Source organism: Rhincodon typus, chromosome 1 (genome assembly GCF_021869965.1).
Source record: "Rhincodon typus isolate 14 chromosome 1, sRhiTyp1.1, whole genome shotgun sequence".
NCBI lineage: Eukaryota > Metazoa > Chordata > Chondrichthyes > Orectolobiformes > Rhincodontidae > Rhincodon > Rhincodon typus.
Genome location: NC_063332.1, coordinates 6320284 through 6339034, shown reverse-complemented (window position 1 = coordinate 6339034; position 18751 = coordinate 6320284). Strand labels below are relative to the sequence as shown.

General features: G+C 42.8%; 1 protein-coding gene across 1 annotated transcript in view; it reads right to left on the bottom strand.

Moving 5' to 3' along the window:
- LOC109910569 (exocyst complex component 6B-like) overlaps positions 1 to 18751 on the bottom strand; it is a 141305-nt gene that overhangs the window by 71621 nt on the left and 50933 nt on the right. Inside the window, exon 7 of the mRNA XM_048601076.1 lies at positions 8253 to 8358. Within this exon, the coding sequence (XP_048457033.1) occupies positions 8253 to 8358 (106 nt within the window). The remainder of the gene's footprint in view (positions 1 to 8252; positions 8359 to 18751) is intronic.

Here is an 18751-nt window from a genome sequence, read left to right as displayed (position 1 = left end):
CTCCCTCATTTCTGAAGAAGGGTCTAGGCCCAAAACGTCAGCCTTCCTGCTCCTCTGATGCTGCTTGGCCTGCTGTGTTCATCCAGCTCTACACCTTGTTATCTACGGACTTGTGTTACTAGTTTCAGTGTATGACCACAGAATTAAACTTTTGATCTATCAAGCCAAATAGACAAGGTAAACTCAAGAAGGATGTTTATGATGACCAGGCAGTCCAGAACCAAGGGTCACAGACCAAAGAAATGGAGGAGACCATTTAGGACTGAGATAAGGGGAAATTTCTTCACCTAGAGAGTAATGAGCCTATGGAATTCTCAGCCACAGAAAGAGATTGAGGCCAAAACATTTAATATTTTCAAGAAGGGGTTAAATGTAGTTCCTAGGGCTAAAGAGGTCAAAGATGTGGGGAGAAGGCAGGAAAATGGTACTCAGTCGGATGATCAGTCTGATCATACTGAATGGCAGAACAGGTTAAAAGGGCCAAATGACCTACTCATAATATATATTAATGATTTGGATCAGTTGAACAAAACGTAACATCTCAAAGTTTGCAGATGATTCCAAGTTGGATGGGAGGGTGAACTGTGACAAGGATTCAGAGATACTTCAGCATAATCTCAACAGGTTGGGTGAGTGGGCAAATCAACAGCAGATGCGGTATAATTTAGATAAATGTGATGTTATTCATTTTGGTAGGAAAAACAAGAAGGCAGATTACTACCTGAATGGCTGTAAATTGGGAGAGGGGAGTGTGCAGTGGGACCTGGGTGTCCTTGTGCACCAGTTGCTGAAGGTAAGCATGCAGGTGCAGCAGGTGGTAAAGAAGGTAAATGGTATGTTGGCCTTCATTGCGAGAGGTTTCAAGGGCAGAAGCAGGGATCTGTGTTGTTGCAGTTGTACAGGGCCTTGATGAGACCACACCTGGAATAACATGTGCAATTTTGGTCTCCTTTCCTGAGGAAAGATGCTCTTGCTCTTGAGGGAGTGCAGCGAAGGTTTACCAGGCTGATTCCGGGGATGGTGGGACTGGTGTATGAGGAGAGGTTGACTAGGTTAGGATTGTTTTCACTGGAGTTCAGACGAATGGGGTGGGGGGCGGTGGGAGGAGAGCTCAGACAGCCTTATAAAATTCTAACAGGACTGGACAGGGTAGATGCAGGGAGGATGTTCCCGATGGTGGGTGTGTCCAGAACCAGGGCTCACAGTCTGAGGATTTAGGGTAGACCATTTAGGACGGAGATGAGGAGACATTTCTTCACCCAAAGATGGTGAGCCTGTGGAATTCATTTCCACAGGAAGTAGTTGATGCCAAAAAATTGAATGTATTCAAGAGGCGACTAGATACAGTACTTGGGGTGAATGGGATCAAGGGTTATGGGGAGAAAGCAGGATTAGGCTATTGAGTTAAACGATTAGCCATGATCGTGATGAATGGCGAAGCAGGCTCAAAGGGCCGAATGGCCTTCTCCGGCTCCTATCTGCTATGTTTCTATGTTACTCCTATTGTCCATATTTCTGTTATATTCTGGGATCTGATTTGTCCAGTAGAAACATCAATGGGGATCATGAGTCTGCACCATCCATTTCTTGCAAGCCTCCTCAAACACTATTTTGTTTCTTCATTAATCAATAGCAATTGCGCTTAAAAATGTCAAACTATAGTGCTTTGGCCAAATACTTTAGCAGTAATCAGTATGCTGAGTTTCCCTGTGATGCATCTGACCCCAAACAAACTGTCACTGTATTTCATTCCTCCTTCCTCATGACCTTCTCCCACCTCCTCACAATCAATCTCTGCCAGGACTCTGTCTTCAATGGCGAAGCAGGCTCAAAAACATTCCAGCGATCCACAAAATAATGTAAAATTGCTTAAAAAGTTAGGCTAGCCTTACAGGTGGGTGACTGCCGAGGGTGCAGTGTCAAGAAGATGGTTGGCAGCTGAAGGCTGGTTTGCTGAAAGCTTGGAGGAAAGGCTGGAGTGCAGCTGTTATGTGCTTGTGGTAGACTGGTCTAGCTGCGTCACTAGGAGACAGCACACAAAGGAGGGCTGAGAACAGCATGAAGATTTACTGGGTTGACCCACAGTTATCAGGGTGGGTGTCAGACAAATCAATATGGTTCAAGGGGGCTTTTTTCCCTTTTAAGAACATGTTTAAGTGCTACATACTTAAACTTAAAAAAATGGTGCCAAAATACAAGTTCACCCAGGGCACCATTTTCCCTAAGGCTGAGACGACAAAGTACAGATTCTGTCCAAAGGTGGAAAATGATTTATGGGTATCAGTGTCAAAATCACAACAAGAACAGACAGACACTGCAGGAAAAAGCAGGTATATCTTCATATCACGTGTATTATAATTTAGTTGGGGGCTATATGATCACTTATCCATCTGAAAAAGGACTCTTCAACCCGAAGGTTTGAGAACCACTGTCATATGGAGAAAAATAGTGCGCCTCTGGCTTCTTTTCTCTACTAGTAATGACTTCTTCAACTCTTAAAGGGTCAATAGTCTGTGGCACTAGGGACTCTCTCCACCTGAACCATTCTGGGGGCCCACATTTATGCCAACTAAGTAACTAGGGAAGCAGGGAAGACTTTAAAATAAAATTTGATCCCTTACCACACTGTTAAGGACTCGTAGTAAATCAAAGAATAGTGTCAAGGTCGAAGAGAAAGATATTGATACAGGAAATGATAAACAGACTGAAGCAGGAGGGATAAAGAGTACGTACCACAGGGTCAACCAAAAAATAAGACTAGAATTTAGGCAACAGTGATAATCATTGAAGCTTTTAACCTATATATTGTCTAGAGAAGCCAGATGGGTAAAAGTAGCCTAGATGAGAAGCTAATATATTGCATTCATGATAGTTTCTTAGAACAGTGTGATCTAGATCCACTAGAGAATATGCTATATTTGACCTGGGGGTATTGTGCAATGAAATTAATTAGCAGTCTCATAATGAAGGTGCCCCAAGGTAGCTGACTGAATTTTATATTCAGGTTGATGGAGTGAAGAGTGAGGCCAAGACTTTTGTTTTTACATTTATGATAAGGGGAATTATTAAGGCATGAAAGCAGAGCTGGCTAAATTGAACAGGCAAATTAGATTGAAGGATTGGTCAACAGAGATGCCACAGCAGACATTAAATGGGATATTTCAGAATGAAGAGAATAGATATGTTCCAATGAGCAAGAAAAATTCTAAGAACAGACTTACCATCCATGGTTAACTAGAAATGTTAAAAAAATTAAAGAAAAAGCATATAATTGTGCAAAGACAGGTGGTAGGTCAAAAGATTAGACAGAATGTAAAAGGCAGCAAAGAATGACCAAAAATTAATAGAGCATGCCACAGGGATCGGTCCTGGGATTTCAACTTTAGAAATTATACAAATGGCTTGAATGGCAGGATGAAGAGATTGTTGCCAAATTTGCTAACAACGCAAAGATAAGTAGGAAAATAACTTGTGAAGACTCAAGGAGGTCTACTAAAAGATTACTGATAGGCTAAATGAATGGACAATGATGTGGCAAATTGAGTATAATGTTGAAAATGTGAAATTGTCTATTTGGTAGGAAAAATAAGAAATCATATTATCTAAAAGGTGATAAATTGTAGAGTTCTGAAATGCAGAGAAATCTGGGTGTCCTCGTGCATGAATGGCAAGAGTCAGTGAAGTGATGAAAGGAATCATCAACAGTGCTATCAAGCAGCACCTGCTCAACAATAAACTGTTCACTGACGCTCAGTTTAGGTTTCGCCAGGGCCACTCAGCTCCTGACCTCATTATAGCTTTGGTTCAAGTACGGATAAAAGAGCTGAATTCTTGGGATGAGGTGAGAGTGAATGCCTTTGACATCAAAGCTGCATTTAACTTGGTGTGGCATCAAGACCCCCAGCAACACTGGAGTCAAAGCTTCCTGTAAAGACTATTCCATTCTAACAGTTCTTCAGAGTCTGTCACGTGTGTTCTGCTGATGCCAACTTCAACAAGGGGGCCTCCAAAACATCCATCTTCTTCGTCAATCAAGGATTATCCACCACCATAGTTGACAGGGCACTCAGCCAGGTCTGACCCATTTCCCGCACATCAGCCTGCACTCCCTCTCTTCCCTCCCACAACAATGACAGGGTCCCCACCATCTTCACCTCCATCCCACCAACATCCACATCCAAAGGATCATTAGCCATCATTTCCGCCACTTCCAATGGGATGACACAACCAGTCACATATTCCCCTCACCTCCCTTGTCAGCCATCTGCAGAGACCACTCCCCCGGGATACCTTGGTCCACTCTTCCTCCACCCCTGTAGCACCTTCCCACGCTGTCATAGAAGGTGTAACACCTACCTCTTTACTTCCTCCCTCCCCACTATCCAAGGCCCCAGACACACCTTCCAGGTAAAGCAACAATTTACCTGCACTTCGCTCAATCTGGTCTACTGTATTTCTTGCTCACAATGTGGTCTCCTCTACACTGGGGAGACAAAGCACAGACTGGGTAACTGCTTTGCAGAACACCCACATTCTGTCTGAAAAAATGGCCCCAAACTTCTGGTTGCCTGTCACTTCAACACACTATCGTGTTCCCTGGTAAACATCTCTGTCTCGGATGGCTACAGTGCTCCAATGAAGCTCAATGCAAGCTGGAAGAACAGCACCTCATTTTCTGCTTGAGAAGCCTGCAACCTTCTGGACTCCATATCGAGTTCAATGATTTTAGAGGCTGAGTACCTTGTCCTTACACCTCCCCCTCACCACCCCTCCCAACACCCGTTCCCCACCACCCACTTGTAACTAAGTGACTACATGGCTTGCTACCACAAACAACTCATTGGCAGCTGCTAACAGTCCCCATTAGGGGTTACTGATTCTCCCAGGCTGACCTTTACCCACTCATTTATCTGCTCAACTGCTTTTCTCTCTCTCAGAGCTCCATCCCCATCTATCATTTACTCTTCCCCCCCCCCCCCACCCCTTCTCTAGCATATATGCCAATCTTTTCTAAACTACAATCAATTCTGAGTAAGGGTCACTGGACCTGAAACATTAACTCTGCATTGTCTCCACAAATGCTGCCAGATATGCTGAGGTTTTCCATTTTGGAAACATTTCAGATTTTGAAGTCAGTAGGAATTGGGGAAAACTCTCCACTGGTTGGAGTCATAACTGACACAAAGAAAGCTGGTTGCGGTTTGTTGGAGGTCAGACATCTTAGCTTCAGGACAACTCTGCAAGAGTTCCTAAGATTAGTTTCCTTGGCCCAACTATCTTCAGCTGCTCCATCAATGACCTTCTCTCCATCATAAGGTCAAAAGTGGGGACATTCACTGATAATTGCACAGTATGCAAAACTATTCATGATTCCTAGGATATTGAAGCAGTCTATGTCCAACTGCAGCAAGATCTGAACAGTATTCAGACTTGGGCTGCAAAGTTGCAAGTAACATTCATGCCAGGTTATGGCTGTTTCCAACAAGAGAAAATCTAACCATTGCCAATATTCAATGGTATCACAATCACTAAATCCCCCATTATCAACAGGCTCGGGGCTACCATTGGCCAGAAACTGAACTGGACTAGCCATTTAAATACTGTAGTTACAAGGACAGGTCAGAGTCTAGGAATCTTGCAGAGAGTAATTCACCTCCCAATTCCCCAAAGCCTGTCCACCATCCACAAAGCCTAAGTCAGAAGTGTGATGGAAAAAAAATATAAGAACTAGGAATAGGAGTAGGCAATTCAGCCTCTCGAGCCTGCTCTGCCATTGTATACAATTGGGCTGATCTCATCTCAGCATCCACTCCACTTCCCTGTCTGCTCTCCAAAACCCTCCAATACATTACTAATTTAAAATCTGTCTATCTCTTTGAATTTATTCATTGTCCCATCATCTACCGCATTCTGGAGTAGAGAATTCCACAGATTCACAACCCTTTGAGAGAAGTAATTCCTCCTCGTCTCTGTTTTAAATCTGATAACCCTTACACTAAAACTATGGCCTCTCATTCTAGATTTCGCTACAAGAGGTAACTTCCACTCTATAGCTACTTTGTCAATCCCCTTTAGCACCTTACATATCTAAATTAGATCTCCTCTCATTCTTCTAAACTCTAGAAAGAATAGGCCTAAACTGCTCAATCTTTCTTCATAAGCAAAACTTGTCATTTTTGGAATCAATCAAGCGAACCTCCTCTGAACTGCCTCCAATGCAACTACATCTCTCAAGCTGGGAGCAATTGAGTGTCTCCTTAAACATCTACCACTGCTTATCCACTGTCCTAACTTTCAGTCTTCTAGTCCATAGGACCAAATCTATTCTCATGCTTTCATTTGTAGCTTTGTTTTACTTTAGGACACTAGTGTGAGACTCAAGTTTCTGCCCTCAAATTGAATACTCCCCACTTGTCTGAATGAGTGTAGCTCCAACAACACTCACGTATATCTTGACACCACACAGAACAAAGGTCCCGCCTGATGCCCAACTACAAACATTCAGTCCCTCTACCACTGACACAACAGTGTGCACCATCTATAAGATGCACTGCTGAAATTCACAGAGGCTACTTAGACAGCACCTTCCAAACTCACGATCACCGCCACTTAAAAGTACAAGGGCAGCAGATACAAGGAAACATGGCGAGCCTTCAAGCCAATCACCATCCACACTTGGATCAAAATCCTGGAACTCTCTTCCTAATGGCACTGTGGGTCTATCTACACCAAATAAACTGCAGCAGTTCAAGAAGGCAGCTCACCACCACCTTCTCAATGGTAACTTGGGATGGGGAATAAATGCTGGCCTGGAACGCCCACATCCCCTGAATGAATTATAAAGAAGTTAGTATGCGAATGCAGCACATGAGAATTAGGAAAGGTATCAGAATGTTATCATTGATCGTCAGGGTAAATTAACACACTCATTGGGGGTGGGGGAAGAGTCATACTCCAGTTACACAGCACACTGGTGAGATTGCATGTACGGTGACCAATATTGTTCTCCTTATTTAAGAAAGGATGTAACTTATATGGAAACAGTTCAGAGAGGGTTTACAAGGCTAATATCTTGAATGGGACAAGTATTCCCATGAGAAAACGTTAGACAGGCTGCGCTTGTATCCTCTGGAATTTATATAAGTAAGCTGCGGCTTGATTGAAACATAAAATTCTGAGGAGTCTCGACATGGTAGATGTGGACAGGATGTTTCCTCTCATGGGAGAATCTAAAACTAGGGCTCACTGATCAAAAATGTGGAGTCACCCATTTAAAACAAAGATTAGGTGATTTTCTTTTCTCTGAGAGGTTTGAGAGCATCTGGGACCCTATTCCAAAGGCGGTGAAAGCAGAGTCCTTGATTAGTTTTAAAGCAGAAGTGGTTAGATTCTTGTAAAGCAAGGAGATGAAAGGTTATCTGGGATAGACAAGAAGCTAGATTTGAGGTTACAGTCAGATCAGGCATGATCTTGTCGAACGGCATAGTAGGCTCAAGGGGCTGAATGGCTTCCACCTGCTCCTGATTTGTTATGTTCATTTACAGGGCAGTGATGGCTACATCATTAAACATATTCAAGGCCAAGTTAGGCACATTTTTGACTGACATTGAAGTCAAGGGGAATAGGGTGGAGCAAGAAAAATTGTATCAGTAATAACCTTACTAAGTGGCAATGAATGCTCTGATGGGCCAAATTCCACTTCTTGAATTCTGCTTAAGCCCCTCTCCCAGTCTATTTTCAATCTTCAATACTACAAATAAAAGGAGTTCACAAACTTGTCTTTAATATTGAGATCATAATTATCTGCTTTTCCAGTCTCCCTCCCTTCAGCTTACTTTAAATAAAACCTGAATTTATGTCAACACTATGTTGTGGGATTGTTACAAAAAAAAAAGACACCATTGAAATCCCCATTATGCACGTCCCATCTCAGACATTTCATGCTGTGTGTTCTTCACATTGTACACACTATATTTAAAACTGCCACTAATAAATTCAATCCAACCTGAAATCAATATCAAAACAAAATACTATGCTGGAACGCTGAAATAAGAGGAGAAAATGCATGAAATGCAGAGAGAAACAGAGTTAATGTTTCAGTTAACGAGTCAGTTTTGGTGTCGGGTAACTGACCTGGCAAGTTATTTCTTCTCTCCAGAAATGATTCTAAACCTGTTCAGCATTTACCAGATTTTCTATTTTTCACTATGAAGTAGATGGTGAAAACATTTAATGCAGTAGTAGTTGCTTACATTTTCCAGCTCTGGATCATGGAATGGAAATTGACCCATCACTCTCTTGTACTCCTCTTCATTCGAGACAGGAATAGCACTGTAGTTATCCAACTCTAAAATATATCTGGCGGATGCAAAATAAATAGTATTAACATGCAGAGTTATCTAATTTCCAATATATCAGTAGAAAACAACTCTGGACCTAATGAATCTCTGAAGCAAACTCCCTTGGATATCTGGCAGCTGTAAGTTCCATTTAACCATATCTAAATGAATATTGCCAATTAAAATCATTTCATTTCTGTACTGCACCAATGTCAATCCTTATTAATGCCCACTGCTCACATGGACTTTAAGGAATCTAATGATACCTCTTGTTTGTAAAACTCGAACACACACACACACACACACGCCACAGGTCTGAGCATAAGAAAATGGAGAGAGAGACCATTTAAAGTGATTCTGTGTGTCCTGGACATATTTCTGTTCGTTTTTTAGTCAAGTAAAACACTAAATATTTGTCAGCCTACGTCTGTATAAAAACATGATATTTCTATTCTTGTGATTGTTGTGAAACTTTCCATCAGCTCATTCATCAAAGACTCTGAACAGCACACAAGGACTGCAGCCGTTCAAGAAGGCAACTGACCACAACTTTCTCCAGGATTTGGGATAGGCAATAAACGAAAGCCAGCCCACATCCCATGGCCAAACAAAATAACTCAGAATATGAAAGCTTCACATTTATTGAATCTATTTCCTTCAAGTCACAACAATTCTTCTATTAAATATTGCGAAAACACAGTTCTGACATAGGCACTGTGGAATACTCACATCCATTCAAACCCTACCCTTCGCTCTAAGGCTTCCTACTAGGTTTTCACAGCGCTCTTAATTCCATGCATCATCTTGTTCAAAAATATGAACAGGAACAGGATGGCTCAATCAACCGACAAACTTGGCCCACCATTACCTCAACTCCATTTTCTCACTTAATACTCAGTTCCTGAAAGAATGAAAAAAACAGCCTTGAGCATACTCAGCAATTGAGCACTGCCATTCCTCTCGACTAGATTGTGGAGAACAGAATTTGACAAGGCCCAAGTACAATGAGGTACGAGTGTAATTAGTTACTTTAAATATAATAAAGAAAGCTGTGCAGGCAATGTATTTCAGTTATGGTAAATAGGCCTGGTGGATATCAACAACCACATGCGAAGTAAGTTCCAATAGCTTGAGGAATGTTGGCTCCAAGTTAAGTTGGAGTTTGAGTTTCAGGCACTGTGATCCATCACGGGGAGAAAGTTAATTGGACACTTGCATAAGGAGGAAGTCATCCCCCTTAGGCTAGATACTTCTGATTTGGTTCATTGATCAGCGAAAGAAAGGTGTGACTAGAAATTAATCAGGTATGGGATCTTGAGCACAGCAACAGAGAAGCCTCAGTTCTTGCAACTGTTCAAAAGGTATGAGGTTCAACAAGTGGGAACAACAGTAGGGAGGAGGATGAGTAAACTGACCACAGTCCCATGGTGCATGCAATCTTTCAAGTGGTCAAGCCAAGTTGCTATTAAAAAGGAAGAGGTGTTGTGCATCTTAAAAAGTATTAACACAGATAAGCTTGATAGGATGTTTATAGAATATTGAGGGAGGCAAGAGAACAAATTGCTGGAGCATTGACAGGCATCTTTGTATCCTCTTTGACCACAGGTGAAGTCTTGGAGGACTGGAGAATAGCCAGTGTTGTCCCATTGTTTAAGAAGGGTTAAAGGGCTAATCCTGGAAATTACAGGCCTGTGAGTCTCATGTCAGTGGCAGGAAAATTGATGGAAAAGGTTCTCAGAAACAAGGTCGATACACATTTAGAAGCAAGTGAACTTATTCGCGACAGACAGCACGGTTTTGTGCAGGGGAGTTCATGCCTCACTAATTTGATCAAGTTTTTTGAGGAGGTAATGATTGCCTGAATACTTCAGCTATGAAATGATCTAGATCCCTCTATACCTTGCTATTCTACATAAATAAGTGATACTCTGCTTTACTATTCTTGCTGCCAAAGTGAAAAACTTCATTTTCGCCACATTATATTCTACCTGGCAGATTATTACCATTCACCAATTCATCTATATTGGCCTGCACCTCATTATATCCCCTTCAAAACATACTTTGTTACATATCCTGGTGTCATATGCAAACTTAGCTAAACGCTTTCACTCCAACTCAGACAAGCCATTGACATAAATTGTAAAAAATGGAAGTCCTGTCTTGGCCCCCTGAGGGGCCTACATGGTTCGAATGGTTATAAAATGATCATGGCTGGGTCCTGAATATTTAAGAATATTTGTCATTTCAGAAGGACAGGAAGAAAGGAAAAGGAGGTGGGTGGCTTTTCTAAAGAAAAGATAGAGATAAAAAATAGCAAAGTCACTGGTAGACGGACAGCCATACTGTAAGGCAGAGGATAAATCAAGAAATAGGAAAGGTATTGCACTAATCAAGCTGAAAAAATTGACCTTCATGTAGTATGGAAGAATCAAACTGTCATCAGTGGCCTGGAGTCTGCATTCATAGAATGTTATTTGGGACATTTCTTACAAGGGTATATTTTGGATTCAAGTATGGAACAGGTTATTCTGGCCTTGTCAATGCATAATGAGAAAGGATTAATTAATGACCTTATAGTAAATGCTCCTTGAGGTAATAATAAATATACTATGAACAGGTGTCTTAAACTAGTATCCTAAAAGGTAAATAAAGCCAATTAAAAATATGAAGACTGAACTAGCTAAAGTGGAATGGGAAAACAAGATACAAGGTAAGATTGGAGAGATGCAAAGGCACACACTTAAGGAGCTAGTTCATAACTCAATAATATTCCATTGAGAAACAGATAGAGGGAGAAAAAGAGAGACAGAGAGAGAGAGAGTGAGAGAGCTCAAGCAAAAGGGAGAGAGAAGATCATGATGAGAAAGATGTGCCCCAACCAAGGAAGTTAAGGATGGTATCAAATTGAAAGTAAAGATGCTGCAAAGATTAGTGATCGTTAAAAGATTGGGAAAATATTAGAAACCAGCAAAAGATGAAAAAAAAAGGCGACTATGAGATAAAACTGATAAGAAATACAACATCAGATAGTAAAAGTTTCTACAAGTATATAAAAAGAAAGAGTGCAGTTAAATAGTTGGTCCTTTACAGGGTAAGACTGGAGAATTGGTAATAGAAAACAAGGACTTTGAACAAGGATTTTGTATTTGTCTTCACAGTAGATGACACTGAAAGCATCTCAAAAATAGCTAAAAATCTAGAGGAAAATGGGAGGGAGGAAGTAAAACAATGATTGCCAGGGTGAAGGCGCTTGGAAAACTAATAGGACTATTAGACTATCAGTCTATTAGACTATACGACCTGTATCATAGTTGCAACCTATATTAATGACATTAGATGAAGGGACAGACCACATTACAGCCAAATTTTGCAGGTGAGAACTAAGGTTGGTAGCAAATCAAGCTGTGAGGAGTATACAAAGAATCTGCAAAGGGTTACAGATAGGTTAAATGATGAGGCAAAAAGTTGGCAAGTGAAGTCTAATTTTCTCATTTGCAGTTATTCTAAACCCATATTTTGTTTCTTTACGTGTCTGCTTTGTTCCCATTTTGCCTTGTGACATCAATGCCTTTTGTCGTTTAATTTCTCCTGCTTTCCAGTTTATCGTAGACATTAACATTTTTTTCTTTGGTTCCACCCATCAGTCTATCATTCTTTCTGCCGCTTTTCAATGCTTTTGCAAGTTCTGTTGAATGTTCACAGACCAGAATTGTTGACTGTTTCTCTCTATAAATGTTAGCTGATCTACTGAGTAATTCCAACAATTCCCATCTTCTTTTTCTACTTGAAGAGTACTTCAATGTTCACTGTATAGTTTTTTGGATGAGTGGAGGGTTTGACACATGCTGAATGAAAACAAGTCTCTCTGTCTTTATACTATATACTGCTTTTGTGGTCAGAGTTCCATAGGTGGCTGAACATACACACCACAGAACAGGCAAGAATTCAACATGAAAATATTAAACAGATGAATGAAAATAAACTCAATACAAACAGAATATTAAGAACCATAACAAATTTTACTGTTCTCTTACAAATGTCAAAGCAACAAAAATATATCTCCTGAAGCAAACCTCACCACAAACTTGCTCTTTGATAAAAAGATCAGATCTTATCACACACTGTGATTCTGGCAGCAGAATTAATCAAACCTTGAACACAAATACAGTAGTCCGCCAAATCATTGGTTTAAAACAATCCTTAGGATGGACAGAACAGCCTCATCTGTGCTGTATAACTCTATGTTGCAATTCTATCAAATAATGTTTTAAAACAACAATTCTCAACATGCTGGGGGTTGCTGATATTCATTGCCTATTCCTAGTTGCTCTCATAACTCTGCGTTTTACTATATCATTTTAGGGGTGGCTAGGAGTCAGTTTGTGTGGTACTGTAGTATGTAAGATGTATGGGCTCAGACTGGGGAAGGATGACAGGTCTCTTTCCTTAAAAGATATTTGTGAATCAAGACAACTGGTTCACAATCATTTTTCCTAACTGAGAGATAGCAAGAACTGCAGGTGCTGGAGTCAGAGATAACAAAGTGTGGACCTGGAGGAACACAGCAGGCCAGGCAGTATCAGAGGAACAGGAAAGCTGACGCTTTGGGTTGGAATCCTTCTTCAGAACTGGGGAGGGAGAGGGGAGCTCAAAAATAAATAGAGAGAGGAGGGGTGGGGCTGGCGAAGGTGGTGAGATGGTGATAGGTGAGTGCATGTAGGCAATGGTCAGGATTGGTCAGTGAAATGGGAGGAGAGGATAGGTGGGAGAGAAGATGGACAGGTTGTGTCAGGTCAACGATACAGGGATGAGAGGGAGGGCTGGACATGGGATGAGGCCGGGGGTGGGGAGATTGTAAAACTGGTGAATTCCTTGTTTGGGCCATCGGGCTGTAGGCTCCCGAGGCGGAATATGAGGTGTTCCTCCTCAAGTTTGCGGGTGGCATCATTCTGACACTGGAGGAGGCCCAGGATGGATATGTCATCTAGGGAGTGGGAGGGGGAGTTAAAATGTTTTGTGTCACAGCTCGATTAAAATGTTTTGTGAGCACTCACCTATCACCGTCCCACCTACCTTCCCCAGGCACCCCCTCCTCTCCATTTATTTCTGAGCTCCCCTTCCCCTGCCCATTTCTGAAGAAGAGTCCCAACCCGAAACGTCAGCTTTCCTGTTCCTCTGAAGCTGCCTGGCCTGTTGTGGCCCTCCAGCTCCACACTTTGTTATCACTTTTTCTAACACTAGCTTTTCATTACTAGATGTGTGCTTTGTTTAAAAGCAAACTCAAATTCTCAGACTGAAATTGCAGTATCTGAACTCAAATGTACTGGATTCCTTACATGGTAGTGCCACCCTGGTCATGTAAGAACTTTAATTCAGGAAATAAAAAGCTGCTATCAGTGGAGATGAAGCTACCAGATTGTTCCAATGCCAGAATACACAGAACTAATGCAGAGAATACAGGACTGCCCTGAAGGCTACAGAGAACATTTTTCTTTTTAATTTAAGTTATAATTGAAGGGTCAAGGTCCATAGTGCAGCACAGTAACAAAGTTGAAAAGGATGGATGAAAAGATGTTGAAAATTTAAGACATTCTGATCATGAGGAAGATGTAGAGAGCAACTGGTTGGAAAGAAGTGAAGGACAGTGTAAAGGAGCTGGATTAAGATCTGAAGGAATACCATCAATAATGCAGGGTGTTGGGGAAAGGTTGTGTGGAGTGATAGCAAGAAGGATCTGTATGCTAGAATGCTTGGATTAAGTAACTAATTACTTTATTAATATCATGAGTATTTTTTACGTCATGTTCCCTTTTAGATAGTAACTTCCAAATGCCCCCTAACCCTTCCCTTTGAAGACCCTTTAAACTTCCTACCTGTTACTCAAAATCCACGCTCCCTGGTTATGATCCTTTGAACCAAAGGGAATAGTTCCATACTTCTATGCATTTCAATTGGGCTTCGCTTCAGCTCCCGTCACCTTACCCAATCTTTCCTCATAACTAAAATTTTCAAATCCAGCTAACATGCTTGCAAATTTTCGCTCTTTCCTCTCTAATCCAATCACATCTTTCTTAGACTGCAATGATCAAAACTGCTTACAATGTTCTCCCTTTGACCAAGTCAGTGTTTTATACAGTTTCAGCAGTGCCTTTCACTGATTATATTCTATGCCTCCATTAATAAAAACAAAGTACCTTGTATGAGCTCTTGATCACCTTGTCTAGCTGCTAGGGGTCTTTGTACATACACTCCAAGACCCTTTATTTCTCTACACTTCTCACTATCCTACCATTCATTGCGTGCTCTCCCTCATTAGCATTCACCAAATTCATCACATCTCTCACCTCACCAGACTGAACTCCGTTTGGCATTATTTCACCCTACTGATTTGTCCATTGACATCATCCCACAGTCTACAGCTTTCTTCTTCACTATCCCCAATACTGCCACATTTTGCATTACCTGCAAACTACTTAAACATAGTAGCCACATTCAAATACAAACCATTGATGTGTTTCGGGAAAGGCAAGAAATCTAGTACTGAGTCCTGGAGAACCTCATTGAAAACAACTTTGCAATCACAAAACATCTATATATCATTACACTCTGTTGCCTACCGTACAGCTTACTCTGGATTAAACTTGTCACTTCACCTTGGATCCCATGGGCTCTAACTTTCATAGCCACTCTCCAAGAGGGGCTTTATCAAAAGCCTTCTAAAATTCCACATCACTCGTGGCAGATGCACTACTCGCATCAAATCTCTTTGTTAGCTCCTCAAAAATTCAATTGCATTAGTCAGACTTGACCTTCCCTTAACAAATCTATGCTGACTATTTTGATCAATTTGTGTCTTCTAAAATTAAGATTCACCTGCCCCTCACAACTTTTTCCAATAATTTTCATCCCACTAAGTTTTGGCAGATTGGACTGTAATTACCCAGTCTATCCCATTTTAAACAATTTTTACTATTTAAAATATCCTTCAAGACTGACTTCCAGCACTCTAGAACCACATCAAGACAGAGGAGATTGTAAAATGATAATCAGAGTCTCTACTGTTACTTCTCTTGCTTTCCTTTCCATATATTTTGTTTTGGGTTTGAGGATTTAGGGATTTCACAACCAAGCTGGGACATTTCCTCACTGGGAGACCAGGCTCAATTAAATGCCCCAGTTAGACCTAAATTTTGTGCTCAAGAGGAAGGAACCTGGCAACTTCAGAAGCAAACTGCATGTGGCCGTAGAGGTGTGGGCATATGCCAAGGAAAGCTGATTAAATGCCCAGTCTCAGTACTCTGGGTTTTGTCCCAATTGTTTTAGAAGCTGCTAATAGTTCATAACCCTCACATCCCACCATCAGTTCTCGCCACTTCCCATGCCAGCTCTACACCAACCCATGCCCTCCCCATTTACATCCCATAACATCTCCATGCTAACTCATGTTTCCCCACCCACACCCCTACCATGCCAACTCAAGTCATCCACCAATGTCTCCACCATGTCTCTTCATATCCCACAACCACTCACCCTGTATCCCCATGAACAAACCTCAACAAATACATAGAGATAAAATAATGTTTCTAACAATCGAATACAGCACTACCATTCAAAGCTGTCACATCTTGTAGTTAATCTTTTATAATTAAACACACTTCTGTATTTCTGTATTGCTTGTTGTGCTTGCTGGAGGTCAGTCATCTCTGTAGAAGTTCCTCAGGGTAGTGTCCTAGGCCCAACCATCTTCAGCTGCTTCATCGATGACCTTCTCTCCTCAATAAGGTTAGAAATAGGAACGTTCACCGATTATTGCTCAATGTTCAGCACCATTCCCAACTCCTCAGAAACTGAAGCAGTCTATGTTCAAATGCAACAAGATCTGGACAATATCCAGGCTTGGGCTGATAAGCAGCAAGTAACATTCGCGCTACACAAATGCCATGCTATGACCATCTCCAACAGGTGATAATTTAACCACTGATCCTTGTCATTGAATGATGATGCCATCACCGAATCTCCCACTATCAACCTCCTTGGGGTTACTATTGATCAGAAACTCAATGGACTCAGCACACAAACACAGTAGTTAGAGTAGAGGCCTGGAATACCACGGTAAGTAAATCACTTCCTAAATCTCATAGAACTTCCGCCATCTAATCGGCACAAGTCAGGAGTATTATGGAATACTTCCAATTTGCCTGGATGGGTACACCTCCAACAACACTCAAGAAGCTTTACACCATCCAGGTAAAAGCAGTCTACTTGATTGGCACCACATCCAGAAGCATCCACTCCCTCCACCACCAACACTCAGTAACAGCAGTGTGTACCATCTACAAGATGCAGAAGTTCACCAGAGCTCCTTAAACAGCACCTTCCAAGCCCATGACTACTTCCATCTAGAAGGACAAAGGCAGCAGAAACATGGGAACACCTGCAAGTCCCCCTCCAAGCTACTCATCATACTGACTTGGAAATATATCACTGTTCCTTGGAGATAGTAGGAACTGCAGATGTTGGAGAATCTGAGATAACATGGTGTAGAGCTGGATGAACACAGCAGGCCAAGCAGCATCAGAGGAGCAGGAAGGCTGACGTTTCGGGCCTAGGCCATCAATATGGGGAATGGAAAAACTCCCTACCTACGTCCGTGACACCACCCACGCCCTCCACCTCCTCCAGAACTTCCAATTCCCCGGTCCCCAACACCTCATCTTTACCATGGACGTCCAGTCCCTATACACCTGCATTCCCCATACAGATGGCCTAAAGGCCCTCCGCTTCTTCCTGTCCCGCAGACCCGACCAGTCCCCCTCCACTGACACTCTCATCCGCTTAGCCGAACTCATCCTCACCCTCAACAACTTCTCTTTCAATTCCTCCCACTTCCTACAGACAAAGGGGGTGGCCATGGGTACCCGCATGGGCCCAAGCTATGCCTGCCTCTTTGTAGGTTACATGGAACAATCCCTCTTCCGTACCTACACTGGCCCTAAACCCCACCTCTTCCTCTGTTACATTGATGACTGTATCAGCGTCGCCTCGTGCTCCCACGAGGAGCTCGAACAGTTCATCCACTTCACCAACACCTTACACGCCAACCTTAAGTTCACCTGGACCATCTTTAATACCGCTCTCTCCTTCCTGGACCTCTCTGTCTCCATCTCTGGCAACCACCTAGAAACTGATATCCATTTCAAGCCCACCGACTCCCACAGCTACCTAGAATACACCACCTCCCACCCACCTTCCTGCAAAAATGCCATCCCCTATTCCCAATTCCTTCGCCTCCGCCGCATCTGGTCCCAGGATGAGGCATTCCACTCCCGTACATCTCAGATGTCCTCGTTTTTCAAGGACCGCAACTTCCACCCCTCAGTGGTCGAGAACGCCCTCGACAGTGTCTCCCGCATTTCCCGCAACTCATCCCTCAAACCCCGTCCCCGCAATAACAACCAAAAAAGAATACCCCTCGTCCTCACGTACCACCCCATCAACCTCTGGATCCAACACATCATCCTCCGACACTTCCGCCATCTGCAATCCGACCCCACCACCAAAGACATTTTTCCCTCCCCACCCTTATCTGCTTTCCGGAGCGACCACTCCCTTGTCTGCTCCACACTCCCCTCCAGCCCCACCACACCCGGCACTTTTCCCTGCAACCGCAGGAAGTGCTACACCTGCCCCTACACCTCCCCCACCTCACCCCCATCCTAGGCCCCAAGAAGACTTTCCACATCAAACAGATGTTCACCTGCACATCTGCTAATGTGGTATACTGCATCCGCTGTTCCCATTGTGGCCTCCTCTACATCGGGGAAACCAAGCAGAGGCTTGGGGACCGTTTTGCAGAACACCTACGCTCGGTTCGCAATAAACAACCGCACCTCCCCGTCGCGAACCATTTCAACTCCCCCTCCCATTCCTCAGACGACATGTCCATCCTGGGCCTCCTGCAGTGCCACAATGATGCTACCCGAAGGTTGCAGGAACAGCAACTCATCTTCCGCTTGGGAACCCTGCAGCCCAATGGTATCAATGTGGATTTCACAAGCTTCAAAATCTCCCCTCTCCCTACCGCATCCCAAAACCAGCCCAGCTGGTCCCCGCCTCCCTAACCTGTTCTTCCTCCCACCTATCCCCTCCTCCCACCTCAAGCCCCAACCCCATCTCCTACCTACTAACGTCATCCCGCCCCCTTGACCTGTCCATCCTGCCTGGACTGACCTATCCCCTCCCTACCTTCCCACCTACACTCACCTTTACTGGCTCCATCCCCGGCTCTTTGACCTGTCTGTCTCCTCTCCACCTATCTTCTCCTCTATTCTATCCGCCTCTCCCTCTCTCCCTATTTATTTCAGAATCCTCTTCCCCTTCCTCATTTCTGAAGAAGGGTCTAGGCCCAAAAC